Source organism: Populus alba, chromosome 3 (genome assembly GCF_005239225.2).
Source record: "Populus alba chromosome 3, ASM523922v2, whole genome shotgun sequence".
Taxonomy (NCBI): domain Eukaryota; kingdom Viridiplantae; phylum Streptophyta; class Magnoliopsida; order Malpighiales; family Salicaceae; genus Populus; species Populus alba.
The window spans coordinates 22,288,892-22,306,776 of NC_133286.1; the positions used below are offsets into that span (position 1 = coordinate 22,288,892).

General features: G+C 32.6%; 3 protein-coding genes across 3 annotated transcripts; all 3 read left to right on the forward strand.

Moving 5' to 3' along the window:
* The first annotated feature begins 3,286 nt into the window (after positions 1 to 3,286).
* LOC118028770 (UPF0481 protein At3g47200-like) lies at positions 3,287 to 4,371 on the forward strand. The gene is made up of 2 exons (XM_035032482.2): positions 3,287 to 3,334; positions 3,427 to 4,371. Exons 1-2 carry the CDS (start codon positions 3,287 to 3,289, stop codon positions 4,369 to 4,371), a joined length of 993 nt encoding a protein of 330 aa, XP_034888373.1.
* A 3,754-nt stretch (positions 4,372 to 8,125) lies between these two features.
* LOC140955449 (putative UPF0481 protein At3g02645) lies at positions 8,126 to 10,072 on the forward strand. Its single transcript, XM_073408385.1, has 2 exons — positions 8,126 to 9,052; positions 9,200 to 10,072. The coding sequence occupies exons 1-2, from the start codon at positions 8,126 to 8,128 to the stop codon at positions 10,070 to 10,072; spliced, it is 1,800 nt and encodes a 599-aa protein (XP_073264486.1).
* Positions 10,073 to 12,940: 2,868 nt separating this feature from the next.
* Positions 12,941 to 13,500, forward strand: LOC118028616 (histone H3.2). Its single transcript, XM_035032289.2, has one exon. The coding sequence runs from the start codon at positions 13,036 to 13,038 to the stop codon at positions 13,444 to 13,446; it is 411 nt and encodes a 136-aa protein (XP_034888180.1). The 5' UTR covers positions 12,941 to 13,035; the 3' UTR covers positions 13,447 to 13,500.
* The last annotated feature ends 4,385 nt before the right edge of the window (positions 13,501 to 17,885 follow it).

Sequence of the window (17,885 nt, forward strand, 5' to 3'; positions counted from 1 at the left end):
CCATTTACAGCCAACAAGATTTCTGTCAGGTGGCAAAGCAACAAGGTCCCAAGTACCTTGGGCATGAAGGGCCTCAATTTCTTCCTGCATGGCTGATTGCCATGCAATAGTGGCAGAAGCAATTTTGAATGATCGAGGTTCAACCTGCGAAAGATCAAGAGACTGAACAGTGGCAGAATATGCCTTTTTCTTGGAAATGCCATTCTTAGACCTTGTAGTCATGGGATGAATATTAATAGGGGATAGAGGCAGAACAACACACAGTCGCTCAGGGTAGAAGTCTGGATCCAAGGGAAGAGGAGAAAGGGCAGGGGAGGGCAAGTAAGATGAGGGCTGTGGAGACATACCAGTGGATGAAGAAGGTAAGGATGCAGAATGAGGAGAAACAAGAGGCAAAACAGAGTTAGTAAGAGATACAGTTGGGGAAGAAGGAGAGACAACAGGCATATGCAGAGAGGGAGATACTGCTGGCAGAGGCACAGAAATATAAGGAAATACTGATTCATCAAAGAGTACATGGCGAGAGACAAAGATGCGATTGGTATGAAGAGAAAAACAAATGTAACCTTTATATTGGCCGGCATAGCCTAAAAAGATGCATGTGAAAGTTTTGGGCTGTAGTTTATGAGTGTTATAAGGCCGAAGTAAAGGGAAACAAGCACAACCAAAGATACGCAAGTGATGGATGACAGGAGAGGAACCATACAGCAAGAAAAAAGGAGATTGCAGCTGGAGAATTTTACAAGGCAATCTATTAATCAAGTAGATGGAAGTAGCACAAGCATGAAACCAAAATTTAAGAGGGAGATGGGCAGTTTGTAACAAAGTGATGGCAGTTTCCACAATATGGCGATGCTTTCTTTCAGCGAGACCATTTTGTTCAGGGGTATAGGGACATGACATTTGATGAACAATGCCCTTGGTAAGAAGATAGTTTTTGAAGTTGGTGCTAATATATTCACCACCTCCATCACTTTGGAAGACCCGAAGTGTGGCAGAAAATTGAGCAACTAAAAATGTATGGAAATGGACAAAAATAGAATAAACCTCTCCTTTATTGATCATTGGAAAAATCCAAGTGTACTGTGTACATTCATCAACAAAACTAACATAATATCTAAAGCCATCAATAGACATTACGGGTGCAGGACCCCAAACATCACTATGTATGATTTCTAAAGGGTGAAGTGACTTAACTGCTGGATATGGAAAAGGAAGCTTGGTAATTTTGCCCTCTAAACAAGTGGTGCAAACTGACGTGGTAGGATCTGTAGTGAAGGGAATCTGAGACTGAGTGAGAAGAGTGGACGTGATGCTATTAGAGGGATGACCAAATCTCTTGTGCCAAAGACCTGTTTGAACCTGTTGACCAAGATAGCAAGACTGTTTATGATGGGAAGCAGAGGCAAGTTGAAAAGGTGTGTGGGAACTAGAGGAAACAGAAAAAGGAATAGGATATAAACCGTGACTACACAGTCCCTTGAGGAGGACATTCCCCGTGAATTTGTCCTGAATCCAAAAACCAAAGTCATCACAAATAAATCGACAATGATTATCTTTACACAGTCTATAAACTGACAGTAGATGCTGAGACAGCTTAGGAACATGCAACACTTGGTGTAATTGTAATGAGCATTGCGGAATAGGCAAAACAGAAGAGCCAGTACTAGAGATGCTCAAACCTGAACCTCCAGCAGTGGTTATAGCATCAGGACCAGAGTAAGGAGTAGCCTCCTGAAGTTGAGAGAAATCAGATGTCATGTGAGCTGTGGCGCCAGTATCAGCCACCCAAAATGGTTCAGGAGGTGGAGGAAAGGTGGCAGCCATAGCACTAAGATTGTTGGAAGGAGGACGACCTTGATAGGAGAAGTTGCCTCGATGATAACATTGAATGGCAGAATGTCCAAACTTCCAGCAGATTTGACATTGAACAGAGGAGGTTGGGGCTGAGGTTTGGTTGTGACGTTGATAACAATCGGCAGCAACATGACCTCTCTTACCACAGATTTGGCAAGTAGTAATATCAGTTCCAGAACCAAGGATATCAGGATTAGAGCTTGGTGGAGCAGGATTGTGTTGAGCAGGATAATATCGTTGACCAGATGGGAAAGTATGGCGGCCTCTACCGCGACCACGAAACTGAGAGCCTCGGTGATGAAAATAACCACCAGTGTTATGACTGTTAAAACCATTCGGATAGCCATTAAAACCTCCATTGAAGCCAGAGGAAAATTGAGAAGTAGGAGCTGACTTGAAGGTGGAAGAAAGAGGATTAGAATTCCCTTCATCAAGAACCAGTGCCTTGCCTTGAGAGACTTGATTCTGAACATGCATAGCAGAGACAAATGAAGAAGATGAATGAGTCTGCTCAATAGCAGCTTCTTCAGCAAGCAACTGAGACCGAAAATCTTTAAGAGATAACACATTATCTCTGCCTCGAACCATACATCGAAAGGTGTTATAGTCAGAGGAGAGGCCATTGAGAGCCAGGATCACAATATCCTCGTCTTCAAAATAAACTCCTGCAGCAGAGAGATGATCACGGGCATCTTTGATTTTCTGCAGATACTGAGACACCGGTTCTGAACCTTTCTTGATAGTTTGAAGTTCACTTTTCATCTGAAAGATACGTGCCTTGGTTACTGTAGAAAAACGATCCTGCAATTGAATCCACATATCCTGAGAGCTGATGCAGCCAATGATATAAGAAATGGCAGTAGAAGAAAGAGTAGCAATAAGTAGCTGCATAAGTGCTCTGTCATGCATTTTCCAAATCTGATGATCATCAGATTCAACACCCTCAATATCGGAATCTGTATCAAATCGATTTGGACATTTTCTGGTACCATCAACAAATCCTAGAATTCCATGACTCTCAAGAAGAATTTTCATTTGAAATTGCCAGACGAGATAGTTTGTATCATCAAGTTTTACTGTTATAGCAGTAGAGATTGCAGGAAGCAGAGAAGTGATAGGAGATTGAATAATATGAAGTTGAGAGCTAGTCACCATTTTTGAATGTAGAATGTAGGAGAAATAGAAAGTTGAAGAATATAATGTTCGGTGAAGTAATAGAAAAAAAAACTGGAGTTTTTCTAGAAGAAGAGAATCTGTTTTAGGCAATATATCAAATACCTGATGGGCACATCAATAAGTACACAAGTTGTTTTATGAAGAGGATGAGAATAAAGCCAGAAGAATTCGGACGTCAATGGCCACAAGATCAAGAGTTACACAGCTCTGATACCATGAAGGAATTATCAATTTATATAGAAATGTAATAGAAATGAAGAAGAGCAAAGAGTATATAGGAAGAAGAACAGAGAATCAAACTGTTAGTATAGAAGCAGAAGACGAATTCTTGCACTGTTGTATATTTGCTTTTGCTTAACTATTACATTCATTATTCTCTGTTTATATATGCAGCATAAGAAGATACTATACGGAGAAATATGCATGCTAACAGATTCTCCTTTAACAAATAATGCTAACAACTTTGTAACAATATTAATTCCTAATCTTCTGACACTTGGCAGCATTAGGATCGTTGATATCTTCACAAGGCTTGATATTTGTTTGCTTGAAAATCAGCTCCCGTTCTTCATCCTCGAGGAGTTGTATAGACTATCCACTATATTCGGCAATTCTCGAAAACCTACACCGATTGAGCTTAGTCATTGGTTCTTTTCATGTCAATGGGATTTTTGGGCACCAGAGGACATTTTGGGGAAAGTAGATTCCTCCGAAGTGAAACATTTGGTTGACTTTCTTTCAATTTATCATCGGCCAACTGAACAGCAACAGTATGCGGAACCTGGGGTTATAACCGCACCCAGTATAAAGGAGCTCCACCAAGCGGGGGTCAAGTTTGTGTTGAGTTCAAGCAAACATCTTCTTGACATAAAATTCGATAGAAAGAAAGGGAGACTAGAAATCCCACGATTACAGTTAGTTGACAACTCAGAAATCATAATCAGGAATTTGCAAGCCTTTGAGCAGTGCCATCGCCTGAAACATGGTTATGTTAGTGCCTATATCTTCTTGATGGGTGTCTTTCTCCGTGCCAGTAAGGATGTGGAAATACTTGTTGAAAATCGTATTGTAGAAAACTGGCTACTGTCTAATGAGGAAGTGGTAAAACTATTTTACAATCTCAACATAGGAAATTTACTGTCGCGAGATGATTTTCTCTTTAAAGGTCTCATTAAAGATCTGAATGCATTCTGCGAAAGGCCATGGAACAAGTGGAAGGCAACTTTAAAGCAAGATTATTTCAATACCCCATGGGCAGCACTCTCTGTCTCAGGAGCTGTTATTCTTCTCATCCTGACTGTCCTACAATCCGTCTGCTCTATACTTGAAGTAGTTTAGCTTCTGTTTTCTTCCTTGAACTTTTCTTCTAAATGAAAAGGTTGTTGCAATGGAAATTCCAGGCAATGAAGACTCTATAATTTGTTCTGATTTTATCTTAGAAACTGAAATTGTTTTATTATATTCTATGCTTTTTACAGGCATGCTTAACATGAGATTTACTGAATTTATTTATTTAAATCAATAAAAATATATATAATTTAAAAATAAATATAAATAAAATTGACTGAATAAACTCACACCCTAAAAAATATTATGCAAGACCCAAAAAATCAACAATATTATTTAAAAATAAATATTTTTTATTTTGAAAAATAATGTTAAATTGATAAAACAAAAAATAATTACAGATGAATTGGAATAATATCTTGAAAAATCAAATGCAAACAAAACAATTCTAAAAATGGCATGCGAAATTAGTGATCTACGTCATGAGATCGGGATAAACTCAAAGAAAAGAAATTAAAGGTAATTACAAAACCAATATTTTTTTATAAAAAAAAAAAAACAAATATAGAACGATAAGATCACACGACAAATTAAATGTCAAAAAATAAAACAAAAAAATAATTACACAAAAGGATCTAAAAAAATAAGGGTGACAAAAGAACATTAATTAGAGGGAAAATAAAAAATTTTAATTTGAGAGTTAAATTGTATTAGAAATATCTTTAACAAAAGGAAAAAAAATAAAAAAAATGAGGGTTTAACTATAAAAAATAAAACAACAAAAACTTTGATTAAAAGATGAAATTTAAAGCAAAAAATAAATTCAATAAAATGGCAAAGAAAAAATATTAAAAAAAGGACTGAAATTAAAAAGAAAACATACAAGAAATTATAATTGAAGAACTAAATTTTAAAACAAATATCTCTATAAAAGAAATAGGAACAAAATAAGAAATAAAAGGAATAAGGACTGAAACTATAAAAAGGAAAAGGACTGAAATAAGAAATTAAAAAAATGAGGACTGAATTTAAAAACAAAACATGTGAGACATTATAATTGAAGGACTAAATTAAAAAAAAAACTTTTATAAAAGAAATAAGAACAAAATAAAAAATTTAAAAGAACGAGAATTGAAGTTGAAAAAAAAAGGACAATGATATACTTTATTTTTCATTAGAGAGAGAAAAAACAAAACAAACAACTATCATACAACTACACGTGCCTCACCATGTAATTGAGGGCATACACTCTTTGAACGGTGTGGATGCAACCCACTTATTGGCGCATGTGCATGTGCCGAAAGTTTTTTTATTAAAAAATTCAAACAAAAACGTGAAAATATCAAAACACCTCTATTATCATTTTAATTAAACAAAATACTCGTGTGAAAATATAAAAACACCCTAAATACAAAGCTTATTTTTTTTATATCTTTTCTAAGGTTAAAAACGTGCTTTCACTATACATGAATAATGAAAAAACCTGAAAATCATTGTCTCACGTCTCAATAATTTTTTTGATCCTAAAGGCAAATAAATATTTTTATTGTAAAAAACTTGCAAAAAGTCATAAAAGCTTTTAATCAACAGTTTTAAATGTTGTTGACTTTTGGTTAAAAAAATATTTTTATTGTGTAAACAAATGAAAAAGACATTCAAATCTAATGAAAAAAACTAATCACAGAAATTTCATCAGTTTCTAAAATTGTAGCACTTCATTCTGAAATTTCTAATCAAAACCTATATATGTAAATGAAATCAAAGGAAATTCTTGACTTGTATATTTTCTTTATAGGAAATGTCAAGGAAGAAGCACAGTGAAGATGATAGATTGAACCAGAGAACATAGTCCAATTAGGAGTAGTATACAGAGACTCCATGAGCTTCTATCATATTTTTATAAAAAAAAATTTAGCTAGTTGTTGATTTAATTGAGTTTCATCAGTTTAATTAAATTGCTAAAAATATGATAATATCAATCAAATTTTAATTAAGAAAAAAGCCCTAAATCTCAAAATTTTCAAATCAACCCACTAAACTTGTTTTATCATATCGATTTAATAATTATGGTTTATCATATAGATTAATCCATGACGACATCCAGGTAAGTTCAATAGCAAAATTTCTACTTTTCTGAAATTGTTGAAGATCTGAATAAATACTGTAGAAAGCCGAGGCACAAATGGAAGGCAGGCTTGAAACAAAATTATTTCCGTAATCCATGGGCCATAATATCTGCTATCGCTGCTGCTATTCTCCTCTTGCTCACTGTGGTACAAGCTGTGTGCTCTATCATTCAAGTTGTTCAGGTCTACTATCTCAGTTGTTTAGTCATTGTTAGCTTCTTAAATTTACCTGCTGTATTTCTTGATGGCAAAACATCACAAATTTTTTTATAAATTTAAAAAAGAAAAGAAAAAAGAGGCGTGGCTATTTCACATAACAAAATTCACGTAAAAAAAATGATCTGAATTGCCATGCAACACGAGCCACGGATCTAGCCATGCTCTACCATGATTGCTTGCTTTATGCTATACTTTATACTATAAAGGAGGTTTATAATAGAATATTGTTAACGTGCAAACCACTGTAGAAAATGCTTCCACCTTTGATGCTTTTGCTTTATGCTATACTTGAAACGAGGTTTGAGAATATATATTATATTCTAAGTTTCTAACCCTCCCAGTGCTGAATATTCCTCAAAGAAATATGGCGGGCGAAATCAACAATTATGGCTTTGTATGCTTTTAATTAACTACAAGTAAAACAGAGAGCTTTCCTCTCCCTCGGATTACATAGCCTGGTCTATTGATCTTCATTTTGTGGATCGCTGAAACTAGTTTGAATATTACAGGAGATCCAACTGTCTGACAAGTAACAAAGTGGTTTTTAATTGGAGAATTTCTTGTATAATCTTTTTAATTGGAAACCAACATGTAGAATTTCTTGTAAAAATTTAAGGTTAATTCAATAATAAGTCTCCAATTAACATCATCGTTATTCTAATCTCGCATAATCAGATATCATTTTAGATTTATATTTGTCCCTCCAGTTTATCATATTATTCACATTTTGTTTGGGGCAAATTTCTATATAACTAATCATAATTAATCTCAAATCTCTACAAACACGGCTACATCATAATTATTATAAAAAGAGGATCCTTTGCTTGTCATTGGAGAAATAAACCATTTTGGAATGTATATTAAAGAGGGAGAGCCTACCATTCTTGGGACATCTAATTTTTGGACACTAGAGGCAGAGCATAACTTCTTAAACCGCCGGTTGTCGAGAGCTTTTAGGTATGTAAGTTTCTATCCAACAGGCTTTTTATGATTGACATTATGTTTTTTTTTTGTTCTAAATAATATTGTGTGAAAAATAATTTTCTCAAGAGAAAAGAATTATCAACATTATTTGCACATTCCTTTATCATACTTTTTTTGTCATGATAAAATATCATTTTTTCTAACGACAAACTCCTAGAATTCTTTTCACAAATATATATACAACTTATTAAGCAAATTTCATATGAAACAATATAAAATAATTATTTATTTTAATAATTAATTTATATCATTTGATACAAATTATGTGGAACAGACAAGGCACGTTATTAATAATTTTAATTAAAGAAATTTTAATATATCACTTAATTTGTATCACTTATGTGGGCCCATATATATATATATATTGAAGGTTGATTTGTTGCTAGAGAAGGCAATCTTTTTTTAGTTTTGTAAATGCATGTGTTTTCTCTGTTGTTTTGTTCTAATACTAGCTATCATCTCAATTCTGTCACAGGATGGGAACATCAAGCACTACTGATGAGCCGAGTCATCAAGTTTCGCTTGATATCGAGAAATTAGCCAAATCTGTGAAGGACGAGCTGGAAATCTCAAATCCTTTCTCCGACACATGTTGTATATATAAAGTTCCTGAGCGATTACGCGCGGTGAACGAAAAGGCCTGCACACCTCGATTAGTCTCCATAGGCCCAATTCACCATGGTAATGAGAAGCTAAAAGCCATGGAAGACCACAAAAGAATGTACCTGAAACAATTCCTTGCCCAGAGCGAGGTAAGTGTAGAGCGTTTTATTGAATTGATCAAGGAGAAGGAAACAAGATTGCGTAATTGCTATGCGGAGACCAATGGGTTTAGTAGCGAATACTTCATAAAAATGATATTAATGGATGCTGCCTTCGTCATTATGTTTTTGCTGAAGTACAAGTACAGAGACTTCAGAGGAAGCAGAGACAGCATTTTCTATCCTCCATACAAGAGGTTAGAAGTAGGGAATGATATCTGTTTGCTTGAAAATCAGCTCCCGTTCTTCATCCTCGAGGAGTTGTGTGGACTATCCCCTATATACGGCAATTCTCCAAAACCTACACTGATTGAGCTTACTCATAGCTTCTTTACAACTGCATTCGACTCATGGGCAGTAGGGGACATTTTGGGGAGAGTAGATTTCTCCGAAGTGAAACATTTGGTTGACTTTCTTACAATTTATCATCGGCCAACTGAACAGGAACAGTATGGGGAACTCGAAGTAATAACCGTACCCAGTGTAAAGGAGCTCCACCAAGCGGGGGTCAAGGAGCTGAACGAAAAGGCATGCACACCTCGTGTAGTCTCCATAGGCCCAATTCACCATGGTAATGAGAAGCTAAAAGCCATGGAAGACCACAAAAGAATGTACCTGAAAGAATTCATTGCCAGGACCAAGGTAAGTGTGAAGGGTTTTATTGAATTGATCAAGAAGAACGAAAAACGTCTGCGTAATTGCTATGCCGAAACCATTGAGTTTGATAGCTAATGCTTCATAAAAATGATATTAATGGATGCTGCCTTCGTCATTATGTTTCTGCTGAAGTACGAGTACAATTGCAGTAACTTCAGAAGAAGAAGAGACAGCATTTTCTATCCTCCATACAAGATTGAAGATGTAAAGATTGATATCTGTTTGCTTGAAAATCAGCTCCCGTTCTTCATCCTCGAGGAGTTGTGTGGCCTATCCCCTATATTCGGCAATCCTCCAAAACCTACACTGATTGGGCTTACTCATTGGTTCTTTTCAAATGAATGGGGTTCATGGGCAGTAGGGGAATATTTGGGGAGAGTAGATTTCTCCGAAGTGAAACATTTGGTTGACTTTCTTACAATTTATCATCGGCCAACTGAACAGCAACAGTTTGGGGAACTTGAGGTTCTAACCGCACCCAGTGTAAAGGAGCTCCACCAAGCGGGGGTCAAGTTTGTGTTGAGTTCAAGCAAACATCTTCTTGACATAAAATTCGATAGAAACAAAGGGATACTAGAAATCCCACGATTACAGTTACAAGGCAGAACAGAAATCATGCTCAGGAATATGCAAGCCTTTGAGCAGTGCCATGGCCTGAAAGATGGTTATGTTGGTGACTATATCTTCTTGATGGGTCTCTTTGTCAGTGCCAGTAAGGATGTGGAAATGCTTGTTGAAAATCGTATTATAGATAACTGGCTACCGTCTAATGAGGAAGTGGTACAGCTCTTTTACAATCTCAACATAGGAAATTTTGTGTCGCGAGAAGATTTTCTCTTTGAAGGTCTCATTAAAGATCTGAATGCATTCTGCGAAAGGCCATGGAACAAGTGGAGGGCAAAATATTTCAAAACCCCATGGGCAGCAATCTCTTTTTCAGGAGCTGTTATTGGTCTCATTCTGACTGTCATCCAATCCGTCTGCTCTATACTTCAGGTAGTTTAGCTTCTGCAATTTCAATTCTTTCATATGAATTAATCCGCATGTTGCATTAATCGTACCCATAATCCTTGTTCTCTTCTTTGTTTTGTTCTTCTAAATGACATATTTGTTTCAGTAGAAATTCCAAGCAATGAAGACTGTATAATTTGTTCTGATTGTCTCTTGGAAACTGAAATTATTTTATTATATTCTATGCTTTTTAGTTTTTACAGGCATGCTTAGCATGAGATATACTAGTTTATTTATTTAAATCAATAAAAAATAAATTTATAATCTAAAAACCTCAAGATTTAAAAAATAAATATAAATAAAATTGATTGAATAAACTCACGCCCTAAAAAAATATTATGTAAGACCTAACAAATCAACAATATTCTTTAAAAATAATTTATTTTTTATTTTGAAAAATAAAGTTAACTCGTATAAAACAAAAAAAATACAGAGAAATTGGAATAATATCTTGAAAAATTAAACACAAACAAAACAATTCTAAAAATGGTATACAAAACCAGTGATTTACGTTATGAGATTGGGATAAACTCAAAGAAAAGAAATTAAAGGTGATTACAAAAAAAATATTTTATATATTAAAAAAAAACTAATGTAGAACGATTAGATCACACGGAAAATTAAATATCAAAAAATAAAACCAGAAAAAAATAATTACACAAAAGGATCTTAAAAAATAAGGATGAAAAAAAAAACATTAATTAGAGGGAAAATAAAAAATTTTAATTGGAGGGTTAAATTGAATTAGAAATATCTTTAACAAAGGAAAAAAAACAAAATAATGAGGGTTTAACTACAAAAAATAAAACGACAAAATTTTTTATTAAAAGATTAAATTGAAAGCAAAACAAAATCAATAAAATGACAAAGAAAAAAATATTAAAAATAAAGAATAATGACATAAATTAAAAACAAAACATACGAGAAATTATAATTGAAGAACTAAATTTTAAAAAAATATGTCTATAAAAGGAATAGGAACAAAATAGGAAATAAAAGGAAAAAGGACTGAAACTATATATAAAAATAAGAATAAGATTAAAAAATGAGGACTGGAATTAAAAACAAAACATATGAGATATTGTAATTAAAGGACTAAATTGAAAAAACAATTCTATAAAAGGAATAAAAACGAAATAAAAAATTAAAAGAATGAGAACTGAAATTGAAAAAAAAAAAAAGGACAATGATATACTTCATATGTTAGAGGAGAGAAAGAAAAAGACAAAACAAACGACTATCATACACCTACACGTGCCACACTATGCAAATAAGGACATGCACCCTTTGAATGGTGCGTATGCAACTCACTTGTTGGCGCGTGTGCATGTGCTAGAAGCTTTTTTGATTAAAAAATTCAAACGAAAACATGAAAATACAAAAACACCTTTATGATCATTTTAATTACACAAAATACTCGTGTGGAAATATAAAAACACCCCAAATGCAAAAGCTTATTTTTTTTCTATCTTTTCTTAAGTTAAAAATGTGCTTTCGTTTTACATGGATAATGGAAAAACCTGAAAACCCTTGTCCCACAACTCAATAATTTTTTGATCCTAGGGGCTAAAAAATATTTTTATTGTTAAAAAACTCGTGAAAAGTCATGAAAACTCTCGGTCAATAGTTTTAAAATTTGTTGATTTTAGAATAGAAAAGTATTTTTATTGTGTAAAAAAATGAAAAAAACACATAAACCTATAAATAATTTTTTAATGACCACTTAGCTAGTGAAAAAGACCAAAAACCCTAGCTTTAAGGCTTAATTTTCCTAATTTAAGAACAAAATAATAATTCCATTATAGCAATTCATGATAAATAACATTTAGTACTACGTACAGTGAAACTCCCAAACAGTTTAAAGTTTTTTGTTAAATATTATGTTTCCTCTTCCCTCTACGTAAATAATTTGGGCTGAAGCCCCCCCTCAAAATGAATTTCATTGATTACTTTCTACATAGAAAGTAGTGTAATTTAATTTTGAGGATGCATTGTTCCTCCTCCATGTTAGGCAATAATTTTTATCACAGAACAGCTGAAACCGAAGGAAAACCTTGAGATGTTCCATGGCTTATTAGATAAATCTTTTGTAGAACTTACCATGGCCGCAGAAAATGTTATTGTCACTCGAAGATAATAATTCTAAAAATTATATTTTTAAGTTTCATTTAATAATTTTAAATTTTAAATTAAAATGATTCCAGTAAATTTGTCCCAAATCTAAAAGTTCTTGATGTAAACTGGATTATGTAAACTTCTCTTTCATTAGGTTAACAATATAATTAATTTTTTGGTTAATCACTCAATTTAATTTAGTTAGATTACTCGGATTTAATTTGTATTAGTAAACAAATTACTAAATAAGTCGTGTTTGAGTGACTCAAATCCCGACCCAATTTAAAAATAAACTTAGCGTAGACTAAATTATGAATTAACATGTCACTCGGTCAACCGGCCAACCCGGTTGATTCTGATAAATTTGTCCCAAATTTTACAAACTAAAAAAAATAAAAAAAACACAAAATCCATCACGTTCCCGCGCAAATAAAGCATTTCCACTGGCTACTTAACAAAGCACGCGGATCGCGATCCCGCTAACACTTCTCCAGACATTCACAACCGTCGATTTCTTCAAAATCCGCTGGCCACAAATCTTCCCCAAAAGGAGAGGAGGGTCTCCAAATTTTAAAAGAGCCAAAAGGTTTAAAAATCTGAGCCCGCCAGTCAAAAGAATCCTATTGGTCACATCACACGCACACTGATCGCCATCTCCACCGTTCATGACTTTACAAATCAACGTTCTGAAATCTATTTCATTCTTTCCTTCTCCCGCTCACTTTACCCTATAAAAAGTGTAAGAACCTCGTATCTCTACGCAACAAAAGCCCTAACTTTTCCTTGTTTTCTTGAGAAACAAGCAGAAACCCAAAATCCCAATTACCACTTCACTCATTTCAATGGCTCGCACAAAGCAAACAGCAAGAAAGTCCACTGGAGGGAAAGCCCCAAGGAAGCAACTAGCCACGAAGGCAGCCAGGAAGTCAGCTCCAGCCACCGGAGGAGTGAAGAAGCCCCACCGTTTCAGGCCGGGAACAGTGGCGTTGAGAGAAATCAGGAAGTACCAGAAGAGCACTGAGCTGTTGATAAGGAAACTTCCATTTCAAAGGCTGGTGAGGGAAATAGCCCAAGATTTCAAGACGGATTTGAGGTTCCAAAGCAGCGCAGTGGCTGCCCTCCAGGAGGCGGCAGAGGCATATCTTGTTGGGTTGTTTGAGGATACCAACTTGTGTGCTATTCATGCTAAGAGGGTCACCATTATGCCCAAGGATATCCAATTGGCCCGAAGGATTAGAGGAGAGAGGGCTTAATTGTAAAACTTTCCCAGATTAAATGAGAAATTGCATTGCTTAATTTGGATTCTACTTGATGATTTGTCTTTAAATCTCTCTCTAATCAATCTTGTTCCCAAATGGAAATGATAGAGCATCTTATGCAGTGTAATTATCATGCTCCATGGTTCATAGAGACCTAATTGTCCAAAACCCTTGATTTGAAGGACTAAAATGTAATATAAGAACATGAAATCTCAAATAAGGACCAATTTGTCAATAAAAATAAAATAGGAAAAAGAACAATTTAAACCAGACAACTAACAATGATGATAAATGATCTTTTAAATCACTCTTATTTATGAATATCAAATTAGATTTTTGGATTTTTATTAAAAGCTTTTTTAAAAAAACATTATCCTAAAATTATCACCAAGTTCATATTATTGATGAAAGATCTCGTCTTATCAAAATTATTATAAAAAAATGTAATATTAAATTTTTTATTCAAAGGAGATAAATCTTTGAAAAGCAAGAGATGAAACTAAAAGAACTAATAGTGAAAATAAATAAAAATAAAATTAGATAAAAAAACTAGATTTGAATGAATTAAAAATAAATAAAAAAAAGAACTCAGGGTTGTCGTGCATGAAAGAATTATCCGTGGCATATGATGAAGGAAATGAAGGCATAAAAATAAGCCACGTATGCGATCATGGAAAGACAGCAAACCAGCAAATAACGCCACCATATCACTATCACCATGAAATGTATATTGACAACTTAATGGTCGTTGGAATTAATTTATTTGTCATTAGATGCATTTACGTGTTTAGAAATATAATAATAGTTATTGTTAAAAATAATTTTTATTTAAAACTATATTAAAATAATATTTTATTTATTTATTTTGAATATCAATATATTAAAATGATTTTAAAATAACAAACAAAATAATTTGAATTTTTTTTTAACAAAAACCCAAGTTATAAATCATTGCAAAACACTCTCCGTAATATTGCCAGCAATAAACATACGTACACTACATATCCATACATAGCAACAAGTTTTAGGTTATACAAGAAGAAGTAATTATATCTCAAATCTTTAGGATTTTATACTAATTCGAGCCATAACACAATTTTAGAAAAAAAATATATGAGCAAATTTTATACGAAAAAGATTTGTCTAAATATGTTCTAATGATTGACAAAAAACGAGAAAACCTCAACTCAATAATCTTAAATTGATGTTAATTATTAAAAAACATATAGAAATTAAACCAATTCACTATGATAGAAGTCAACCCTTTTTTTTCTCCAAAAACCTTATCTTTTCAGCCATTTTTTTTTTCTAGAATTTAAATTAAAAATATTTGAACAAGAAATTTCAAATCTAATTACAGAAAGATTTTTGGAAGAAAACAATATGTTTCCACCACAATAATATCGAACATTTATATATAATCCCCTCCACATTTATGAATGGTCAAGAACAATGTTAAGAGCTGGTGAATCGAAAAAGAAAAGGAAGAGAACATGCAGGCTTGAGAAGAAAGGCTAAAAATTAATTAAACATGGTCATCGATTTGTTTATATTTTGTCTAAAAATACATCAAATTGATGTATTTTTAAATTTATTAGATGGTTTTGCTACAACGATATAAAAATCACTAAAATCACTTGAAAATAATCAAATCAACGAATTTTTTTATGTTAAGAAAAACTCTCACTCAATCACGCAGCCAAACACATAATTAGCCACTTGAGAAACATCTAACAACCCTAGCTGTATGTTATGGCGTTAATCTCTGGCAACGATACTGCAATGGAGGAACTGGACACACTTTATCACTCGAGCATTGTATAGATGGTATATTATAGAAGAAGAAGAAGACGATCATGCTCTCCCTAGGCCTCACCTTAGATTAAAATATGCTATAGCAATATGTGACGGATTCTTCACATTATTTAGGGACCAAGTATTAGGTGTTTAATTAATGGAAGAAAACACAAGCAAATTTGTCTGGATATTATTATGAACCTTTCAAAGAATAATTGATGCCTAATTCACGGGTTTGTGTATTGTCTACCCTCTACGTACCATCTAGGATTAGAATGATTCCTCAAATTATTGAATAGATTGTCTTTTAATTTGATACATCTTGATTTGATAAAAGGCGTAATTATGAGCTTGGGATTATAAGACACAATAATAACAACAATCCTGATTTATTTTTTAATATATTTAGAGTTTCAAAACATGATGTCTTTATTTTTTTTAACAAAAATTAAAATAATGTTGTTTAATTAAAAAGAATTAAAAACAAAGTGAACGAATTGATGACCGGGTTTTAATCAGGTCAGACTTAGATTAATTAGGTCACCAGGTTAAACCGGTTTTTAAATTAAATCAACTAGATTTTTTTATTTTTATTTTTTTAACCTGAACCAATCCAAACTCTCACGTCTCGAGCTACTTTGAATTTTAAAATTTATTTTATAAATAAACTAATTAATCATAAATATTTTGATTTTATAAGAACATATAGATTAGAAATAGAATTTTTTAACCCATTAAACACAAATAGTATTGTAATTAATTTGGTTTAGTAGATTGGTGTTTTGGTAAAATTTTTGAATTTTTTTGAAGTATTTTTTAAAAGTGTGTATGATTTTAAAAAATATTAAATTAATATTTTGTGGTTTTTTTTATGTGTTTAATGTTTATGTCAAAAATAAAAAAAATTTAAGAAATTTTTTTTAATATATTCTAAAAAATATTTTTTTAAAAGATAATGTAATGCAATCCACAAACACCGCAACGCATCAGAATTGGAATCTACTTTTACAAAGACAGAACAAGCAATAGAGGACAAAAACAAAACAGTATACGAGGAAAGCAAGCAAAAAAATACATTACCTTTTTCTACTTTCACCGAGTATTACTCAACATTTTCGAATAATATTGTACCACACACAGTGATGGATTTTTGTGGTCATCTCATAATGAAAAAGAAAGCATGCTTCCTGCATATTGCTGTTCACGCACTTGATTGTATCCCTTTTACAATTTTCTTGTTTTATTTTTTCATTTTTTATTTGATATCTAACCCTAAAACAGTTTGAAAAATCACCGATGGAGTCATTGGATAGATTCTTCAATTATTATTTTTTATTAATATAAATATTTGGATTTAAATTTGTGAGACTTCTGAAGAATAAACTCAATACCTCACCAGTTAAATTATACATTTTAAGATTTTTTTTAATGTTTATCTAATTAGCTTTAAACTGAGATAATTTGCTTATTAAAAAGATATATAAGATCAACGAATTTAAAGAGTCAATATCTTATTTAAATCAACTAGAAATTAAACTAGTTTAAATTAGGTTTTGAATTCTAGATTTCAAGCATTAAATCACCCTTTTCAATTTCAGTTAGGAGTGACTTATGAGATTTATGAGACAGGCTGGCTACCCTCTTACGTGACTATATTATTTTTCTTTAAGTATAAGGTTGCCATTGCTTATATTTATATGTTCTTGATGCAAGAAAATGATGTATTGAACCCTAATCCATGCTCTTCAGAGTGAGTGATCATCATGTGCTCGAACATGTCTTAACAGGGAGGAGCAAAGATCATCATATGCACCGTATACATAAGATATTACTATTAAAAGAAGATATATTTTACTTTTCTTTAATAATGATAATGCATAACTTTATACTATTTTTATTACATCTACCAAAATTAAATATTTTCTTAAACAATATTATTAAGAACACTCCATTATATTTATCTTTTAGTACAAATAATTTATAATTTGACCTAATTAGTTTCTCAGAAATTAGATTAGCATCAACAAAGACTTGAAATTAACAAGAGACATAAACTTATTAATAAAACTAAAATTAACAGAACACACGATTTTGTAAAACTTTTCAGAAACAAATTATTATTATTATTATTATTTATTTTGAGTTAAACTATAGGTAATTGTAAGATTTTTTTCATAATTGTTTGTACGTGTGTGTGTGTGTGTGTATATATATTTTCCTAAACTAATTTGTTTTGATGCGACTTGCATGATTTTGATTGCAGACAAGAACAAAAATGGGGAGCCCGAATTGTCAGCAAAAAGGACTTGACTTGGACCATGAAGGCAAGACTCCAAAATCTTGATAAGGGCGGTGGACAAATTCTCAAGTAAATTAATTCCAGGCGAAGAATGTGCCTGACAAAACATGAGTGTACCGTGTCCACATTAACGAGTAAAAATTCTTACTGCCTTCATTTATTTTTCCTCTAAAAAGTTAAACTAGATTTTAAAAAATTTGTATAGGATAAACTCTAATTTAATTTTTTTATAACCCAATTCAATTTTTTGTACTCAATAAATCTCATTTAAACTAGAGAAACGAAGCCATGGACTTATGGCGGTCTTGCTTAAACAAGAAGACACCTTTTTTTTTTT

Coding starts and splice junctions, on each gene's coding strand:
- LOC118028770 (XM_035032482.2), top strand. CDS start 3,287: ATGAAGAAGAGCAAAGAGTATATAGGAAGAAGAACAGAGAATCAAACT. Junction 3,335..3,426: donor GAAGAACAGAGAATCAAACT/GTTAGTATAGAA, acceptor TTATATATGCAG/CATAAGAAGATACTATACGG.
- LOC118028616 (XM_035032289.2), top strand. CDS start 13,036: ATGGCTCGCACAAAGCAAACAGCAAGAAAGTCCACTGGAGGGAAAGCC.
- LOC140955449 (XM_073408385.1), top strand. CDS start 8,126: ATGGGAACATCAAGCACTACTGATGAGCCGAGTCATCAAGTTTCGCTT. Junction 9,053..9,199: donor AATTCATTGCCAGGACCAAG/GTAAGTGTGAAG, acceptor TTTCTGCTGAAG/TACGAGTACAATTGCAGTAA.